This window comes from Rhagoletis pomonella, unplaced genomic scaffold, assembly GCF_013731165.1.
Source record: "Rhagoletis pomonella isolate Grant_MI unplaced genomic scaffold, Rhpom_1.0 Rhpom_scaffold_00002, whole genome shotgun sequence".
NCBI classification, from domain to species: domain Eukaryota; kingdom Metazoa; phylum Arthropoda; class Insecta; order Diptera; family Tephritidae; genus Rhagoletis; species Rhagoletis pomonella.
The window spans coordinates 11,360,564-11,378,266 of NW_023458556.1; the positions used below are offsets into that span (position 1 = coordinate 11,360,564).

General features: G+C 34.0%; 1 protein-coding gene across 1 annotated transcript in view; it reads right to left on the reverse strand.

Annotated features, from left to right (window-relative positions):
- Positions 1–17,703, reverse strand: part of LOC118734446 — a 77,831-nt gene that overhangs the window by 56,922 nt on the left and 3,206 nt on the right. Inside the window, exons 2-4 of the mRNA XM_036464166.1 lie at positions 14,746–15,605; positions 6,201–6,401; positions 2,249–2,752 (exon numbers count right to left, since the gene is read on the reverse strand). Of these exons, the coding sequence (XP_036320059.1) occupies positions 2,249–2,752; positions 6,201–6,401; positions 14,746–15,349 (1,309 nt within the window). The 5' untranslated portion in view covers positions 15,350–15,605. The remainder of the gene's footprint in view (positions 1–2,248; positions 2,753–6,200; positions 6,402–14,745; positions 15,606–17,703) is intronic.

Here is a 17,703-nt window from a genome sequence, read left to right on the forward strand (position 1 = left end):
AGTTTTGTTTTATTTTACTTATTATTAACTGATTCTTTCGGAGATTTTGGGGGCTCTTCTTGTTAAAGTTTTCGGAAGTTCCGCTATTTTTCGGAATTTTTCAGGACATTTTTGGTCTGCAGCACCTTTCCAGGATTCTTCGTGTATTATTTCAAGATGTCTTCCATTATTTGTTCAGGCCCTTTCCTATAAATTTCGGTATTTTATCGAGGGCCTCGGCATTCTTTTTGTTATTTTTTTGGGGATATTTAGAATTTTTTTCTAGTTGGCTCACCCTTTTTGCTTTTTGGTCTATAAAGACTTATCGTGTTTAATTTTTAATGACTTTCTCGGGAACTTAGGGGATTTTAGAGGAATTTATGGAATTTTTGTGAATATTCGTGTTCGTTTTTTGCGATTAATAGAATCACCGACGCAGTCAATCTGAGCAAAATTTGCCCTGACAGACGGCGATATTTTGGGATTTTTTTTATCTTATGGCATAGATAGATGACTGCGTTAATACGGACTAGCGACACAAGTGATCTAAGCAAAATTGTATATGGACGGACGACAATCCCTTGACAGGGAAATCGTTCTATAATTTTTTATTTCCCTAAATTATCACTATTATTTGTTTGTACTTAATTATATTTGTTGTGGCTATGATGTTGTGGGTATTGAATAAAAAAAATTTAATTAACTTAACTTGAAATACTTATGTGAGATAACATAAAGCAAAACCACGTAAAATATATAAAATAGTAAAAAAAAGCAAAACTAAATATATAAATACAAAAATAAAACCCAAGACTATGTAAAAAAATATAGGTCCATAGTTATAGTCGTAAGTTAAAACTCATTCTTGTTAAAATAAACTTTTAAGTTAAGAATATATTTTTAAGACTTTTAAGTTTAGAATAGATTTTTAAGTTAAGTAGAATTCTTAGAAACAGCTTTTTGTTAAGATGAGAGAGAACCGACCTAACCATATGAAGAGAAAAAATTTAATCGGCAATATAAAGAAATATGAGTTATTTAACTAGTTCACCTTGTGTCCGCTACAAGATTGCAGATTTGGCAAGCCGGGAAGTCGTGGGTGACCTTCTTATTTAAAATTAAACTCCAAAACGTTTGATTAACTTGAAATAATTATGTGAAATACCACTAACAAAAAAAAAGATAAAAAATAAGACTAAGTAAAATAAAATAAAAGAGTTATTATATTAAAATATAATAATAAAATTAAAGAATAATGTTTGAAATCGCTTGAAGTAGGGAACGAACCTGGGTGCTACTGCGTTCTCTACTTCAACAGCAAAATAAAATTTAGAAGCTTCTTTTACCATTCAAACATCACGTTCTGCTCATTTTAATATTAAAACTCTGCTTTTGCTCTAAAATGCATTTTAAGTTGACTATGAAAAAGTTAAAATGGTGATTACTATACAACTTTAAGTATTTTACCCGTTAAAACCATTCTCTGTATGACTACGGGCTTTAAAAATTGCTCGGAATGGGCACAAATGAGCTGTAGTATCAAATTCGGTTGCCTCGTTCACTTTTCAGTCAAATTCCTTTATTTTTCATTCACAATAGACAAAAGCTGACCGTTTTGAGAACTCAGTTAGTTCTCGAGAAGATTCCGAATAAGCCAGTGGGTCCAGATCAGTACTGCCGTCTGTGTATACTTTTTTAGGGAGCTTTCGGAACTTTTCGCAACATTTCGGTCCAAAAAATTAAGAAATAACCGGCTATTTTCTGGCCGAAAAGATATCAGAAAAACCTTTTAATTTATATGTGCCTCGCAAGGTAAGACCCTTAATGTAACCGGCATTTCTTAGTCAAAAATTATAAAAATCAAGAGCAAACTAAAATTTTATGCTTTTGTTAAAAAAACATACTTTGTATCAATATCGACATACTCAAGTAAAGTAGCGCTGATTCTCACTGTTTTATTTCTAAATCCCGCGATGCTGAACATGGTAACATTGTGAAACTTCATTTCGTAATCACAGTTCGATCCAACAAAATTTGTTATAAAATTAATTTTCATGTCATACATGTTACTACACCTAACATCATTTATAAATCTTCCACATTTTGCGAAAAGTTGTTAATCAATTTTAATTAGGCAAATGAGCGAAATACCGCCACTGACATTTGAATACCACCGAAATTTGGTGGTTTGACATTCGCCTTAAAATTTTACATGATTTTATATGTATGTACGACTACACCAAAAAGTAATTTACCAAATTTTACTCACCGTAATACTTCAACGGCTGTTGCTGTTGCTGTTGCGGTTGCCGTCGTTGTTGCTGCAGCTGCTGCTGCTGCTGTGACTGTTGATGATACCCAATATCATTTTGTGTTTCACTTGCGCTTTCTTCGCTCCTCGCACTCCTAACACTGGCTTGTCTCCGATGACAGCGAAGTGACATCTTCAAATTAAAACCTCTCAGCATGGATGGCTGAAGTGTGGCGGCTGTTGGGGCCGTCGAGCTCTTAGTCACTGTAGCAATTGCCTCTAATGGACTACTGTCGTGTTGTTTGACTGGTGTGTCGCCGCCGCCGCCGCCCGTGGCATAGCCGCCAAAGATTAGAGCACGTTCTGCACGCATACCCACATACAGGGTGCGTGTAATCAGTATGTAAGCGGCGCACAGTATGAGCAGCGGCAGCACCAGCAACACCAAGTCTAAGAAAATGTTGTAAGAGCGCTCATACGCAATGGTGTCCTCGGGCCATTGTTCGCGACATTTGCGTAAACCTGTCAGAGAAAGAAAAGTACAAAAAAAAACAAAAAAAAAAAAATTAGCAAAAGATTTAATACAACTTCGTCAATGTGCATGCGTATTAAAATAATGTAAATGGCGACATTTTGCGTTTTATTATTTCATAAAGAAATGAGCGTAAGTTTAAATGAAATTTATTTAGTCTGCAACTTAATGCCATAAAAGCTCTAAGTATTATTTAAGTAAGAGATAAGACCAGCACTTGTAGCTTAAGGCCCTCAAAGCAACCGAAAGCAAGCAAATAAACTTACACACAAACAAGCGCAAATATTAGAACAGAGAAAAAGCCATTTCAACTGTCACTGAAACGCTTTGCGTAATTCGTTTGCTTTTTGGATTTTGTTGTAGTATTTACTTAGCCAACAGCACTGGAATACACAGAAACTAATTTTATTTGTTTGCAAGCTATTTGAATGGAACGCGCGGCGTGTTGATATTTGAATAGCAACCGCAAATAACAATTTATATTGACCATATCAGTCGCCGAATTGCGGTTATAAAGGTTTATTTGGTGCTGAATTTGCACGCCGCAAATTTGTGCTGTTTGGTTGAGTGTAAATAAAGCAGATTAAATTGCGCGAATTTAGGTACGGAAGTAATTTATTTTGTAAAACTGGGAAAAAGCATTGGGCGTGTAAAGTTAGACAGAATTTTCAATATTTTTTGTGAAATATTTGCTTAGTTTCTACTTTTGCCCTTGCTTATGTTTAAGACAACCGCCCGATTGTATTTGGAAGTCCTTTACTGATAAACTGATTCTGCTATAAGAATTGCCAAATTAAATTTATTAAATTCTTAATTTTAGTATGACATTTCATTGTATGTCCAAATAGTATTTGATATTAAAGTCATGCCTGCGGACAAATACGAATGGAACTTAATATTAAATATCAGCAACCGCTCAGTTGCAAAACTGAGAAGCGCTTCCAATTAAATGTTTTGTGGCAGGAAATAACGAAGAAAACTTTCTCTTTGAAAGCTGTATTGGGAGTTATTCTGATAGCGCTGCCATTCGAAAGCAGTCGAGAATCTATGCTCGAAAAATGAACGAAATCAAATATAAGAGAATAAACTTTCAGGCCATAGTATGCAGCTAAAAGAAATCAGCAGAATCGCGTCAGTGCAAATCTATAGTGCAAAGTTCTCCGCTTCAAAACAAACCACACGGGTCACTCAGCGGATTAATAAAGGAGTAAAAAAACGTAAGGCCTATAGCTTCGAAAGATTTAAATAAGTGCGCCTCTCCCTTTTTCCTAATACTACCGGCTAGGGAGCGCTATATGATTAAACTGTGCGACAAAAAACGAAAATAATAATATACTCATGAAATCAGAGGCCAAGTAGACTGGGGGCAGATATAATAGACTCGCCTTATTTCGACCAGTTTTTGCTATATTTAATGCTAAAGTTTTTTTTTTTTTATAAAAGTCTAGCTAGTTATACAACAAACATTATACAGAGCTGGAAGATAACTATTAACTAATTCAAATCGACGGTACTTTGGCAAAACCTTGTATCTCGAAACATTCGCGAAGAACACTCTCTAAGAGTAACTTTTTTTGGTACTGAATATTAAAGATTAAGTAATTTTTAATTAGCCCACTTTAAATAAATTTTACGAGATACGAAGTAACAGTGATTTCTGAGACACGAGGTGATGCCAAAGTCGAAATTCTCCCATAGTAACACTTATCGAAGGAGAAATACAATAACAGGCTGAGATTAATCACAACCTTTTTAACAATGCTTGTAAATTTATGCATGATAAAAATATAGTAAGGTAGAACCGCTGAGAGTTACTTTTAAAATTCTTGACGTTTCCAAACATTTTAATTTTTAAATTTACTCACAAACTCACACACTCATTTTCATTTTCAATCTCAAGCAACAATAATTTCGAACCATTTCAATTTCTTATTTTCAATTTTATATGATTTTAAAATGCTGGAATACTTCAAAAAAAAAATCATGGCCGACAAATTGACCTTGCTATGTTTTTATCATGCATTTATGTAAACCGAAATTGGAAAAAAAAACAAATAAATTATCATGTTATTATCGAGATATATGTAATATATTATTTTTACTTTTCTACTTTAATTTTCTTTAATGCTGCAAATAACAAAATTAAACGTATTTTTTTTGAATGGCAGTAGGCAGTTCCATTTAGATGCGACCAATAATATTCTTCACTTAGTAACCGAAACAAGCAACCAGGTGAAGGAAATTTATTTAATCAAATAAAATATAAATCTGAGTGAAGGAGATTTATATCTTGAAATTAAATATAGATCTCAGAAGGCAACCAAAATACCTTCATGTGACTTTTAGTGTAATAAAGTGAAATATCGTTAATTTTTTGTAAATTTTCAATAACAAGTTTGAATTAGCAAATTTTTTGAATTTTTATAATTTTTGTACAAAGTTTCTAATGTGGATTTATATGGTGTTTATTGTAGGTATAACCATGATAAAAATATAGTAAGGTAGAACCGCTGAGAGGAGTTTTTCAAATTCTTAACGTTTCCAAACAATTTAATTTTTAAATTTACTCACAAACTCACACACACATTTTCATTTTCAATCTCAAGCAACAACAATTTCGAACAATTTCATTTTTTTCTTTTCACTTTTATATGATTTTAAAATGTTGGCAAATGTGACAAATTGAGAGAACGGTTCTACCTTGCTATATTTTTATCATGGGTATAACTTTTATAAAAAAATACGAAACATTAAATAAACCAAAGACATATGGCCAAAACTAGTCAAAATAAGGCGAGTTATTATCTCTGCCACCAGTGTAAAGTAAACTTGCGTAATTTGTATTCCTTTTTGACGTAGGGGGATTTTAAAGCCTTTTAAATTATAATTAATTATAATTAACTCACAAAGTTATTTTAAAAATGCAGTGCAATATGGAGTGACAGTATGGGTACCAAATGAAAGAGAAAATTCTGTAAAATTGAAAAAAATGTGTTAAGTGCACGAAGGCGAATATGTATTGAAAATGACCCTCAAAATAATTTTTTTATCCTACGTTAATAAAGACAGACCTTTAAAAAAATAGCCCAATGTTGTAATTTTCATGGATATTAAAAGGTAAAATTTTAAAAGGACATTTTCAATACCTATTAGACCTTGTTCGCCAAAAAATGTTATTTTATTAAATTCTACAGAATTTTCAATTCATTTGGTAGCCATATTTTTATTCTGTGAGTACATTATACTGTATCAAATTTATAAACAAATTTCTGGATTTGGAAATTCCAAAGTGACTTGAAAAAAAATCATAATGTCAGAACGAAAAATTAGCAACGTAGTTTTACTTTACTTGGCTGCTAATTTACACACACAAACTATACAAATTGAATAAAATTTCATGCATAAATACTTATGAAAACATTCATTGTATGCACCCACCTTGCCGACTTGTTGGCATCAATTGACTGAAAACTGCAATCGGAGTCATGCAAATAATGCTGCCGAACCAAATGAATCCAATAATACGATAAGCATGATTAATCGTTTGCCATGTCCTTGAGCGTAACGGATGGCAAATTGCATAATAACGTTCACAAGAAATTGCAACTAAAGTCCAAGATGAGACGGCCACAGAGGCAGCTGCTTGGCAATAGAATATGAAAGTAGAGAAAAACAAATCATACACGTGTATATAATATGGCTGTAAGTATAAGAAGATTATCCGTAAACAAACATGTAAAACATTTCTTTGATTCAAGCAGCAATAAAGTATGTAACGACCTCATAACCGAATGATTTGTGTCTAGTAACAAAATAAGTTAAGTGAATGTAAATGAATATTTATTTCTTGGTAATGCACATATGTATGTAAGCTCGTTGATGATAATATCGTGACTTAAATATAAATTATAGTACTTCGCTTGCTAAGCTTGTTATGGGAATAAGGTGGAAAGGATATTGCAGATACTGAAGAGCTTTTGCAAGGTCGAGATACCTGGTATTCTCTTAGTTAGTCTTCAGCTTAGTTAGCTCAGCAAGAATTGAGAGAGCAACTTTAAATTCAAGTCCTCTAGTAATTTCTAACCATGAATGCACCGAATGTAGTCTGAAGATTGTTAAAAGGTACTGATATTCAACTCTCTGCAGCCTGAAATTTTACGAGATCTAAACATCTGAATTTTACCGATATCCTACGTCCCTCCTCAAAGTCGAGACAAAAAACTTGGACAATTGTCACATTCATTTGCGAATTTGCCACAGTTGTTCGTCTCGAGTGCGGACAGGTCCTTCTGCACTTGGTCCTTCCATTTTGTTCGTGGGTGCCCCTGCTTTCGTTGTTCATGCAAAGGTGCCAAGCCTAATGATCTTTTCATTGTATTTTTATGCGCTCAACTATGTCCATGTTGTAAAATAGAACGGCTACAACGGAACGGAATTTGCTGATTAGTAGGAATGATGTCAGGTTAAATGCGTTCCAACCGCGGAGAGAACTCGAATAAATACGAAAGAATTCACTTATCGCCTCTTCTGTGTACACAAAATATTCTCCATAGGAATCCCAGAGAGAAACAAATGGGAAGGTGGCAAATATATGGACAGTTGCTCGACGGGTTTCTACACAGCTTTCGCTAACATGGCCACAGTCGCGTTTTCAGCCCAAATTAATCGCTATGAAGGAGGCCACATTGTAGCTAATAGCCTCCGGTTTTTCAGAGCTAGCTACTGAGTTCAGAGGATTTCTCAATCAGCTGGTAGCGAGGTGCTCCTTAACCATCGTATGAGTCGGTGAACGCATGATAACTCAATGACCACCTAGCTGGCAATAAATGAAACAGAAATATTCGCGCAGGAAAGAACTTGTCATACCATCATCGAGGACATAAATACCTATTGGGACCCGGAAAAAACCTACCAGACTACAGGGTACATCTGGCCAAGAGCCGATGAGTCGGAAGCTCTCCAGCTCTCTATGCCTTCTGGTAGCACTTGGTAAAAGGTTAGTATATCCAACCAACGTACTTATTTTATAGATTACGTATATAGATAAAGCTCAATCGGTGTTTAAAATTCGAAGAGAATGAAGCAGATTAAGAGCCTTTTCGTCAGTAGTATCACAACGGGACTTTTCTCGCCTAATTGTGCCTTTTTGCTTTTCTTGCGCAGTAGAAGCTACCTTAACCTAACCGACTACTTTCGTTGGCATTCGTAGTTGCGCTTACTATTTACGTAAAATTGAAGCGCTAAGAGGAATATAAATTATCAGCATTTATCTGCCATAATTTTCCTATTAAAAAAAAAGTGGCACTTCGCACATTTTACTAAGTGCTTGGTTGAGCTCAAATGGAAGGACTTTTGAACGGTAGATGGTTTAAGCTGACTATAAGCTTTTTTTATGGCGTACAGTCGAAGATTTTATATTGCCTGCAAAAAAATTTTTTCTGAAGATACTAGCTGCCATCGCTAAAAGTAAATTCATACACATAATTGCACTTATTCATGGAAATTATAAGCAATGCTGGCTTATTGACAGCAAACGTTAAAAAATACTGTTATGTTATTGTATCGTGACTATAGTATGGAAAGGGCGCATCTAACATCGTCACAGAAACGCAGAAAAGCCATAACTAACTAAAATGTTTTATGTCATAAAACGATGTGGTGACATATAATTCGATGAAATGCATCATTATCAATCAAAAGTGAATTTTAGGATTTTTAGTTAGTTACAACTTTTTGAATTGACACGCAAAACAAAAAGTGTACTTCGCTCACGAGACTTATCTCTTAAAGGAAATATAGTCAATTAGAAAATCGATAAAAATATCGATAACAAAAATTGCTTAGAAAATCGATAAAAGTATCGATAACAAAATCGACTAATAATCGATAACAAAATCGATAAATAATCGATAAATAATCAATAAAAATCCATATATAAGCGATAAATATAGATAAAAAGATCTATAACAATATCGATAACAAAACCAGTAACAATATCGATAAAAATATCGATAAAAAAATGGTTAAAAAATATCGATTACAAAATTAATAACAAATTCGATAAAAATATCGATTATTATATCGATAAGTTTCGAAGATATCGATAGTAAAATCGATAGCAATATAGATAAAAATTTCGGTAAACAAATCGGTAAAAATTTCGATAACAAAAACAATAAAAAATCGATTATTATATCGATAAGTTCCGAGAATCCTGAAAATCTGTAAAATCCCAAAATAGTTCACAGATTAAGTCTCTTTGTATCCATCTATATTTCCTTTTCTCTATAATTACCTTTATTTTAATCTTTCTTCCTCAATCTTCATCTTGTTTAAATTTACTTTGATCTTCATTTTTGCCTTCATCTTTACGCATCTTTGTTTTTTATACCTTTCGTGAGCATGAAATGGTATTATAACTTTGGTCCGATGTTTGTAAGTACCAGAACAAGAAGAGATAGACCCATTAAAATGAATACTTAAATGATCAGAATGTCGAGCTGAGTCGATTTAGCCATGTCCGTCTGTCCGTCTGTCCGTCTGTCTGTCAGTCTGTCTGTCCGTCTGTTTGTATGCAATCTAGGCTCTCAGTTTTCGAGATAGCCGGATGAAATTTGGTAGGTGGGTGTATTTTTATAATGTATTAATCATTTGTCGGAACCGGAAGAATCGGACCACTATAACATATAGCTCCCATACAACTGATTGTTCAGATATGAGATTTTTCGTTATAACTTCTCCTTTTATGCAGCTAAGAACATGAAATTTTGCAATACTTCCACCCATTATTAACAGAGAACTTAGAGGGAAAATTACAAAGATCGCGTCACTATAACCTATAGCTCCCGTACTACTGATTGTTCAGATATAAGATTTTTCGTTATAACTCCTCCATTTAAGTAGCTAGTAACATGAAAATTCTCACCGTTTTTACTCATTATTAACAGAATATTTACAGTTGAAATAACAAAGATCGGGTCACTATAACATATATCTCCCATTCAACTGATTGTTCAGTTATGAGAATTTTCGTTATGACTCCTCGATTTATGCAGCTAGGAGCATGAAATATTGCAATACTTCCAACGATTATCAACAGAATTCTTACAGTGAAAATAACAAAGATCGGGTCTTTTTTACATATATGTAGCTCCCATACAACTGATTGTTCAGATATGAGAATCTTTGTTATAATTTCTAAATATATGCAGCTAGAAACATGATATTTCGCACTACTTTCACTCATTATCGACATACAGTCTACAGTAAAATTAACAAAGATCGGGTCAATGTAACTTATATATTGCCTCCATATAACTGATTGTTCAGATATGGGGTTTCAATGCAAAACTTATTTATTTGGACAGCTAAAACCGATAAATTTCGTAAGCTATTGTATAAATAATGAAACAAAGTCTACTGAGAAAATTGTCAAAATCTATGTTGTATAAGCCTTATCTCGTATACCACTGATTGTTCCTATACCAGTTTTTGCGATATATCTCCTTTATGTAGGAAGCTAAACCCATTAAATTGTGTTACCGGTTTACATACCGATCACACAGCAGAGAAAATCACTTAGATTGGAGCTATATAAGGTATATCTTCCATACCTCCGATTGTTTAGATAAGATTTTTTATATATGTAACTCCTCTATCTATGTGTGCTGTGAATATATAAATTTTTTCAAATGCAGTAATCTGTTATAGTAAAGTTTTCAGATGTTCATGAAAGGTATGAAGCCTTCGGCATAGCCGAAGACAGCGCTGCTCTTACTTGTTTATCTTTGCCGTTATCCTTTTCTTTATCTATGTACGTAGTCACCTTTACTTTCATTCTTGTATTGGCCTTTTTCTAAGTGTTAATCTTTAACCTTTTATTAGCAAGTGTTTGTTAAATTAATACCACGTGCATGCACACAAGAAGCACTTGTTTCAGCCCCAACCATTTCCGTTGCACCATTTCCGTTTGAGATTTCCTTTGAATTAAAACATAAAGTCTCACTTCCCATTAATGCATTGAAGCAGGTGTTATTGGGCTAAAAATTGAAATTTACGCAACAAAATAACAACTTAACATAATTTCAACTTAATTTGATTAATTTAAAAAAAAAGTATACGAAACTTAAACAGACACATAATTAATTAGCTGAATAACCGCTTCAGCTTTGAAGAGTTTTAAACTGCAAAGTTGTGCATATGGAGAAGAAAAATACAATGTGATACTCTTTGCTTTTGCCACACTTAGTTCGCTTTGAATTAACAATTCCTCCTAACTACAAAAAGCTAACGAATCATTTCAAAAAGAATTGCATGGAAATTTTATTTGACTATGTCACAGCCCCTAACCCCATATATAAATCTTAAAGAAAGTAAAAATCTGTATGATTATTCCCAACAGATTTTCGAAGGAAAACAAACAAAAATTCTTTTTTTTTTATTGTATAATGAGACCAGCGAGAAAGAAGAAATTCACTTTACGATAAGCACAAAAGCCAAATTTATAATCTTAGCGCCGCATTAAACATATAAATACTGGATAATAAATGCACTCGAAATTTATGGCCAGGCAAGGTCTTATTTATTTTAAGTAAATAGGAAAAAGCGCAATGCAGATAGATGTGAAATAGAGATAAAAGTACAACAGCGAAAATATAGAGAAAAAAATGCTCAATGGTATTCTGAAAGTATTTTGATGCCAAAATTTTTTGTTTGGACACCTCACAAATTTTTAATTCTTAATAAAAAAAAACAAAAAAAAAAATCATGGTAAGAATCGCCGAAAAGGTAACAGCCCAAAAGTAAGCCTAGATAAGGTAAATTGTTAAACAAAGCATTCATATTATAATAAAGTATATCAAAGATTCCAAGAAAAACCAGGCATATATGTTTGTGAATTAATCGTTATAGACAAAATAATAACAACAATTTCGAATGGTCGAAGGGTTTGCATACTCACGGGAACAGCAACTTAAGAACTTTTACCGAGTTATGCCTAAATTTTTTTTTCAGAGGCTTAAAATTTTCCTTTTTTCGGAAAACAATAATTTTTCATGAAATATTTTGGGAAATACCCTTTAATCACAGAGATTGGTTTTTTTCGGGTAGTCATAGAAAAAGTTGACGCCTAAAGTATTGGTGGAATAGTTTAACCCTCTAACTAAAGCGAATTAAAATTCTGCGGCTCCGCTGGCTTGGCCCTGTCGTTTGAATAGACAGAAACGCTCCTGCTCTGAAAATATTTAACGCGGGACGCATTGCTGGTAACAGAGGAAGAGTAAGGCCTTCTCTGCGCTGGAAAGAGCAGGTCGAGAAGGACTTGGCTTCACTTGTCGACACAGAAGATAAATGACTGGCGTGCTGTTGTGGACTCGGAAGAAGTACTGAGGACTAACGACTTGCGTGCTTTGCTTAATTCGGCCAAAATCGCTTAGGCGGTTAGAGCGTTAATTAAGAAGAAAATCAAGTGAAGCCTATTAATGCTAGTGAGGGCTTTTACGCGGGGTTGTTGGACGCTCTTCGTGCACATGCTATCCTGAAATAATTATGGGATGGATTTGTTTCCTAATCCAGGTAGTAGCAGCAGAACAGGTAAGTAGATTGCTGTCTTAGTAGTAGTATTGCAGTCTCTGCATGTGACTGAAATTATTTTTAGACAAATGTTTTTGTGTTAACATCCTGTTAAATCTAGAGGAACTAAAAGTAAAATAGTATAGGATTGATAGTAAGTTATGACGCTATACTAAAGGGTCGGAAAGCTCCTGAGTTTGAGTTATTTCTTGAAATGAGAATACTTGCCAGATCTTCTCCTACTCAAAAATTTAAAATCAACGTATGAAACGACCCTCAAGGTAACGAAAAGTTCAGGAACTATTACCACTGAGCTGACAATGGAAGACTCCGTGGAACGCTGAACTTACTAAACTTCAGAATGGATCGACATTAAAGTCCTTATTAAGTTATTTTTCACAGAAAAAATTTTAGGATTGAATTAAACTTTCCCTTTAAATTACATAAATACTTAGTTCAAAAGTAATATAAGTACAGCTACATATGTATATACTATAATGCATTTTAGGCGTGCCCGACAACTTTTTTCACGGTCAGCGTACGATAAGCACCCCATGGACCTTCCTTATTAAGATGGCATACGAAGTGTGTAATTGTTTTGCTTTTTTTTACTCAAATAGTGTTACTAAAATTTGTATGATCCTGTGTTAAGTGGAATGTTGCAGAATGTGTGTGGATATATATATTTGGGCAAGAAACAATAGTAATTTAAGTGAGAATCTTTGGAAGGTCCTTGCGGATAATGACTTCAATCCGATGATTATGACGAACGATATCTCGGCATCGTATTGGAGACTATTTTAATAGATTCCCCCAAACGGAAAAAATTTCACAAGGAAAGTCTGAAATATATATTGTTTTTTGCTGACAATGCTAGGCACTACACATATGTATGTAGAAGCGTGCTCGAAATGTCAGAAAAAACAAAAGTATTACAAATGAACGCGATTTCTTAACCACTTGAAGTTTGCGCCTTATTACTTTAAAATTTAATAGCCTATAAAAGTGCATAATGCATTTTCCTAAAATAAAAAAAATTATTTAGGGAATTTTTTGTTAACTACATTCTTACAATTTTTCTGAAAATGAAGAAATTTAATTTTAGTGAAAGCGTTTATACAACATTTAAAATTTTTCTTGTGACCTATTTTTAGTTTTGTAGGGGATGCCTATAACAGTTTTCAACTAGTTTTAGTTGTGTAACATTTATTAGCAGGGACAGAGTCCGAAGCACCTTTATTCAAAAATGCTACTTTGCACAATACAATTTAATACAAACAAATACAAATTTTAAAATCGGGCTCGAAAATACTTAAATCGTTTAAGCATTGAACGCTATTTCGAACCCTTATTTTCATTTCAGACCACGGCGCGGCGGCTAGGTCGAGCCGGATTAAAATGCCGCATCGTTAAAAACGTGATAGGTCGATTGGAACCTTCTCGAGCATCCGAAGGTTAACGATATATAATTGATCTAAAACCTTGTTTCGATCGTCAGCGGAAAACCCACAAAAATGTATGCATAATGCGCAATAGATGGACAACACGCCATAACTAAAATAATTATTTGTATGCTTTAAAATTTAAAACTCCTTCAACACGACTTAAATAGAACGCAAGAAATCCACATGAAAGATTATAAAGTAAAAATTTGAAAATGAAGAAATAAAAAAAAAACTCCAAACCACGCAATGCCTTGTTTGCATTTTAGTGACATACCATTTGGATAAAAAATATGCAGCTACGCAATTTGAAAAGTTTTGTTGCGGCGAATGCCTTAGGAGTCTCTTAAAGTAACCAGGCATTGCGGTTATTCACATCACTGAGCAACAAAAACTAAGGTTAGTTAGCGTGGTCCCTGCCTAGCAAAGGCGACCTCTTTTACTTGTGCTTTCGTTAATTTATTGCATTGGACATTAGGTGTGAGCAAGAAATGTAAATAGACACATACAAATGTATCTGATTTCCGAGGAAGGGTAGAAACTGTAACCACAACGGAGGAAAGTGTATGGTTACAATATTTCCATTCGGGCTCCAGGGACTCACAAACAAACATTCATTACATACATACATATGTACAGCTTTGCCTATGTGTGTATACATACATATATGAGAATTTGTTTCTTTCAGCTGTAAAATAAATCAAAAATGCCAACCCCTTCCAAGTGTTGCAAATCCGTTTGCGCGACAGGGAATTCGTTTATGCCGCTGGCAATTTTCGGAGAAGAAAAATTCCTGTACGTCAAAGGGAGCGTAAACTTTCTAGGAACTTGACACATTTTCACTGCATATAGAAAATACATCACAACTTAAGTACAAACATATTTTTGAAAATACACAACTACATATGTACATATATGTATGTCTGCGCAAATATTTATTTATTTCCTGTCACAATCATTTACTTACTCACCTTGCGAGAATTGTATGAGTTTGCAAAAGAACTCGCCGAAGATGAAATGGCGCAACAGCGTGCCTACCAACGTCACCGGCATGCAGAGTACGCCCAGCAATATGTCGGATATGGCGAGATTAAGCAAAAACACATTCGTTATGGTGCGCATACGACGATTCTGCGCGAGCGTTGATATCACCAACAAATTTCCAACAATGGCAAAGAAGAATATGACACTGTAGCAGGGTATAAGCCATATTGGAATCTCCGAACTTATGCGCGGCGTTACCACATAAGTATCATTGCCATCGACCGCACTTTCATTGTTGTGCTCATAGGTGAAAAGTGCTGTTGGTGTTGATGGCGGAAGTAGCGGTGCGGAGGAGGTTGTCGTCGTATTTCCGTTCACATGCACGGTCTGTTGTAGCAGCTCAAGGCTAATGGCGGCAGCTGAGCGGATTAGTTGTGGCGAATATGCAGAAGATTTTGTATTTGTCGCAGCTGCTGATGCTGATGTGTGGGTGTGGGCGATAAGTAGAGCGGATGTGTTTTGTTGTTGGCTGAGCCCGTGTGCAAAGTTCGAAGAGTTCGCGCTGCGATAGTCTTTAGGGGAAATAAACATTTTGAAATCGTCTGCACTGCGTGGAATGTACTGATGTGGAATGTACACTATGTATGTTGCTATGTATTGTTCTTTCGAATTTCAATTTAATTTGTGTAGCGGATGGAAAGTAAAAGGTTTCAAAGAGCTTTGACTAAGCCAAACGCAGTTTTATAATTCGCTTAAGTGCGGCGAAAGAGTCGCATTTTTTTGGTTGTTCGTTTAGTTTGGAAATTATTGAGTTGAATTTTTATCTTTCGTTGCTTTGAATTTGTATCTATCAAATAATAATCTGTATAGACTGCGAATAATTTTGATTTTTATTCTGTATTTTTCATAAAAAAAACTTTTATACGCAATACAGAAACTATCCACAGCTTATCCAAGACGCTGGCAGGCGTCGAACAGTATCTAAGCTTCTATGTAGGGCTTTTCATCATTGAGTTAGCTAAACGGATCTTCTAAGACCGTTCACAGTAACGGCTCGTACTTTAGGTGCCTTTCTTATTTTCAGACAGAATGTGGCCTTCGCCGAAGGGCAACATTATTTTACATTCAAAGGGAAAAGTTATAAACGTAAAATATTTTGACATATAATAAAAAAAATGTTTTTTTCTTTTAAACAAAATTGTAGTTGTTAATTGAAGCAACAATAACACGCTGTTGCATGCAGCCTTTAAACCTATTCGAGGTTAATTAGAAAAGTGTAAGCTACTGAACAAAATAAAATTCAGCTGCCACCTGTACGTGAAAATTTAGAGCTTTTTACTTATCTTGAGTATGCAGTTCTCCAGCCTGCTCAATTTTTGCACAATAAAGTTGATTTTTGAAAATCTTTTATCAGTACTCATTTTCTCAATATAAAAAAATCATCGAACATTCTTCGTATGGAAGGAAATGACAGACATTGCCAACAAATAAAAATTGTCAAAAATCAACGGTAAGTGCCAGCTACATAAAACTTGCACTTTATTATGCTAAAATTGAGTGGACTATAAAACTGCGTATTCCAAAAATTTCTAGGAAATACAAATATTTAAAAAGCTCTGATTTTTTACGAAAATTTGTTGAATTATTTTTTCTTTAACTTACTGAGATATGTATGTAGAACAATATGGATGTCAAAAAAGCTTTAAGAAGATTGCAGTTTGAAGATATCTTAAAAGGGTTGCCACATCGTTGAAAAGTCAAATTTAATTAAATTGTGTACAAGTTACCTATGTAAATCAAATATTTAATTGCGGCTAGTAAATGAAAATGTATTGAGAAATCTTTAGTTTAAATATCTAGAATATTTTTGCTGTTTAACATTACATTTAATTCAAATTATTTAGTAAGTGAAATGATTTATTTTAGTATGGGTATCAGTCGAAATGGTTTCTAAAAGGCTTTATTTCAAACTACTTGTGGAAGGATTGCCACCTGTATAAAAAGTTGAATTGAGCTTGAATCAAGGGAATTAAGTAATTGAAATATGTACCGCTATATGGGAAAACAAAATTAATATCTTTTATTTTCTTGGCTGAGTTTAATGCCGATTTCGTTTCTACCGAAAAATGCAACATTTTCCACGCCCTCTACGCACAAACACTAAGAAGAGGGCGATGAGAAGGCAACATTTTTTGTAGAAACGAAATCGCCGTAAGTATGTATGCTGAGTTTTATTGAAATAAATTAGTCCATCTGTTCAATGAGTATTTAAAGTTACAGCCCAATAAACGATGAAAATATTATTTCACTGGCTATTTTTAGCTCAAATGAATGTTATTCGACGTTGTTGACGCTTCGTACTTCTTTGTACGTTTTCTGTAGAGTGACTTTGTAATATACATACATAATTATTTTATTGTTCGACTGAGCTGAGTAGTTGTGCATACACATGTTTGATGCAGAAAAACTAAAAGTCATGAAATTACTAATAGTTTTGCTACTTTATTCTCTCATAACTTTATTGCCTACTAGTTATTATTGTAACACAACCACCTGTCACGCATACGTCTGTGGGTGCCATAATAAAATAATTCACGAATGATAAAATTAGTAGCGAAAGGTTGTGTTTTTAATTATAAGTTTTTTAGAAACATATTCAACTCTTTGTTGGAATAAAACACACCATTATAAAATCCACGAGTGTGAAAATTATGAACTGTACATAAGTTATGTTACTAGACAGCGAACAATGGAATGTGCCATCAGGACCAGGAGCAAGATAACACCAATATCTCAAGTGTTGTTGTTGAATTTATACAAAACATAAAAAGGGTTAGTAAAGTGCTGGATGCAACCTTGCTGTGAAGGTCTCAAACAGATGTGAACTATCTCTTAGTTTGTTTGTTTGCGACATCAGTTAAATTGTATATAAACAAATGGGTAGG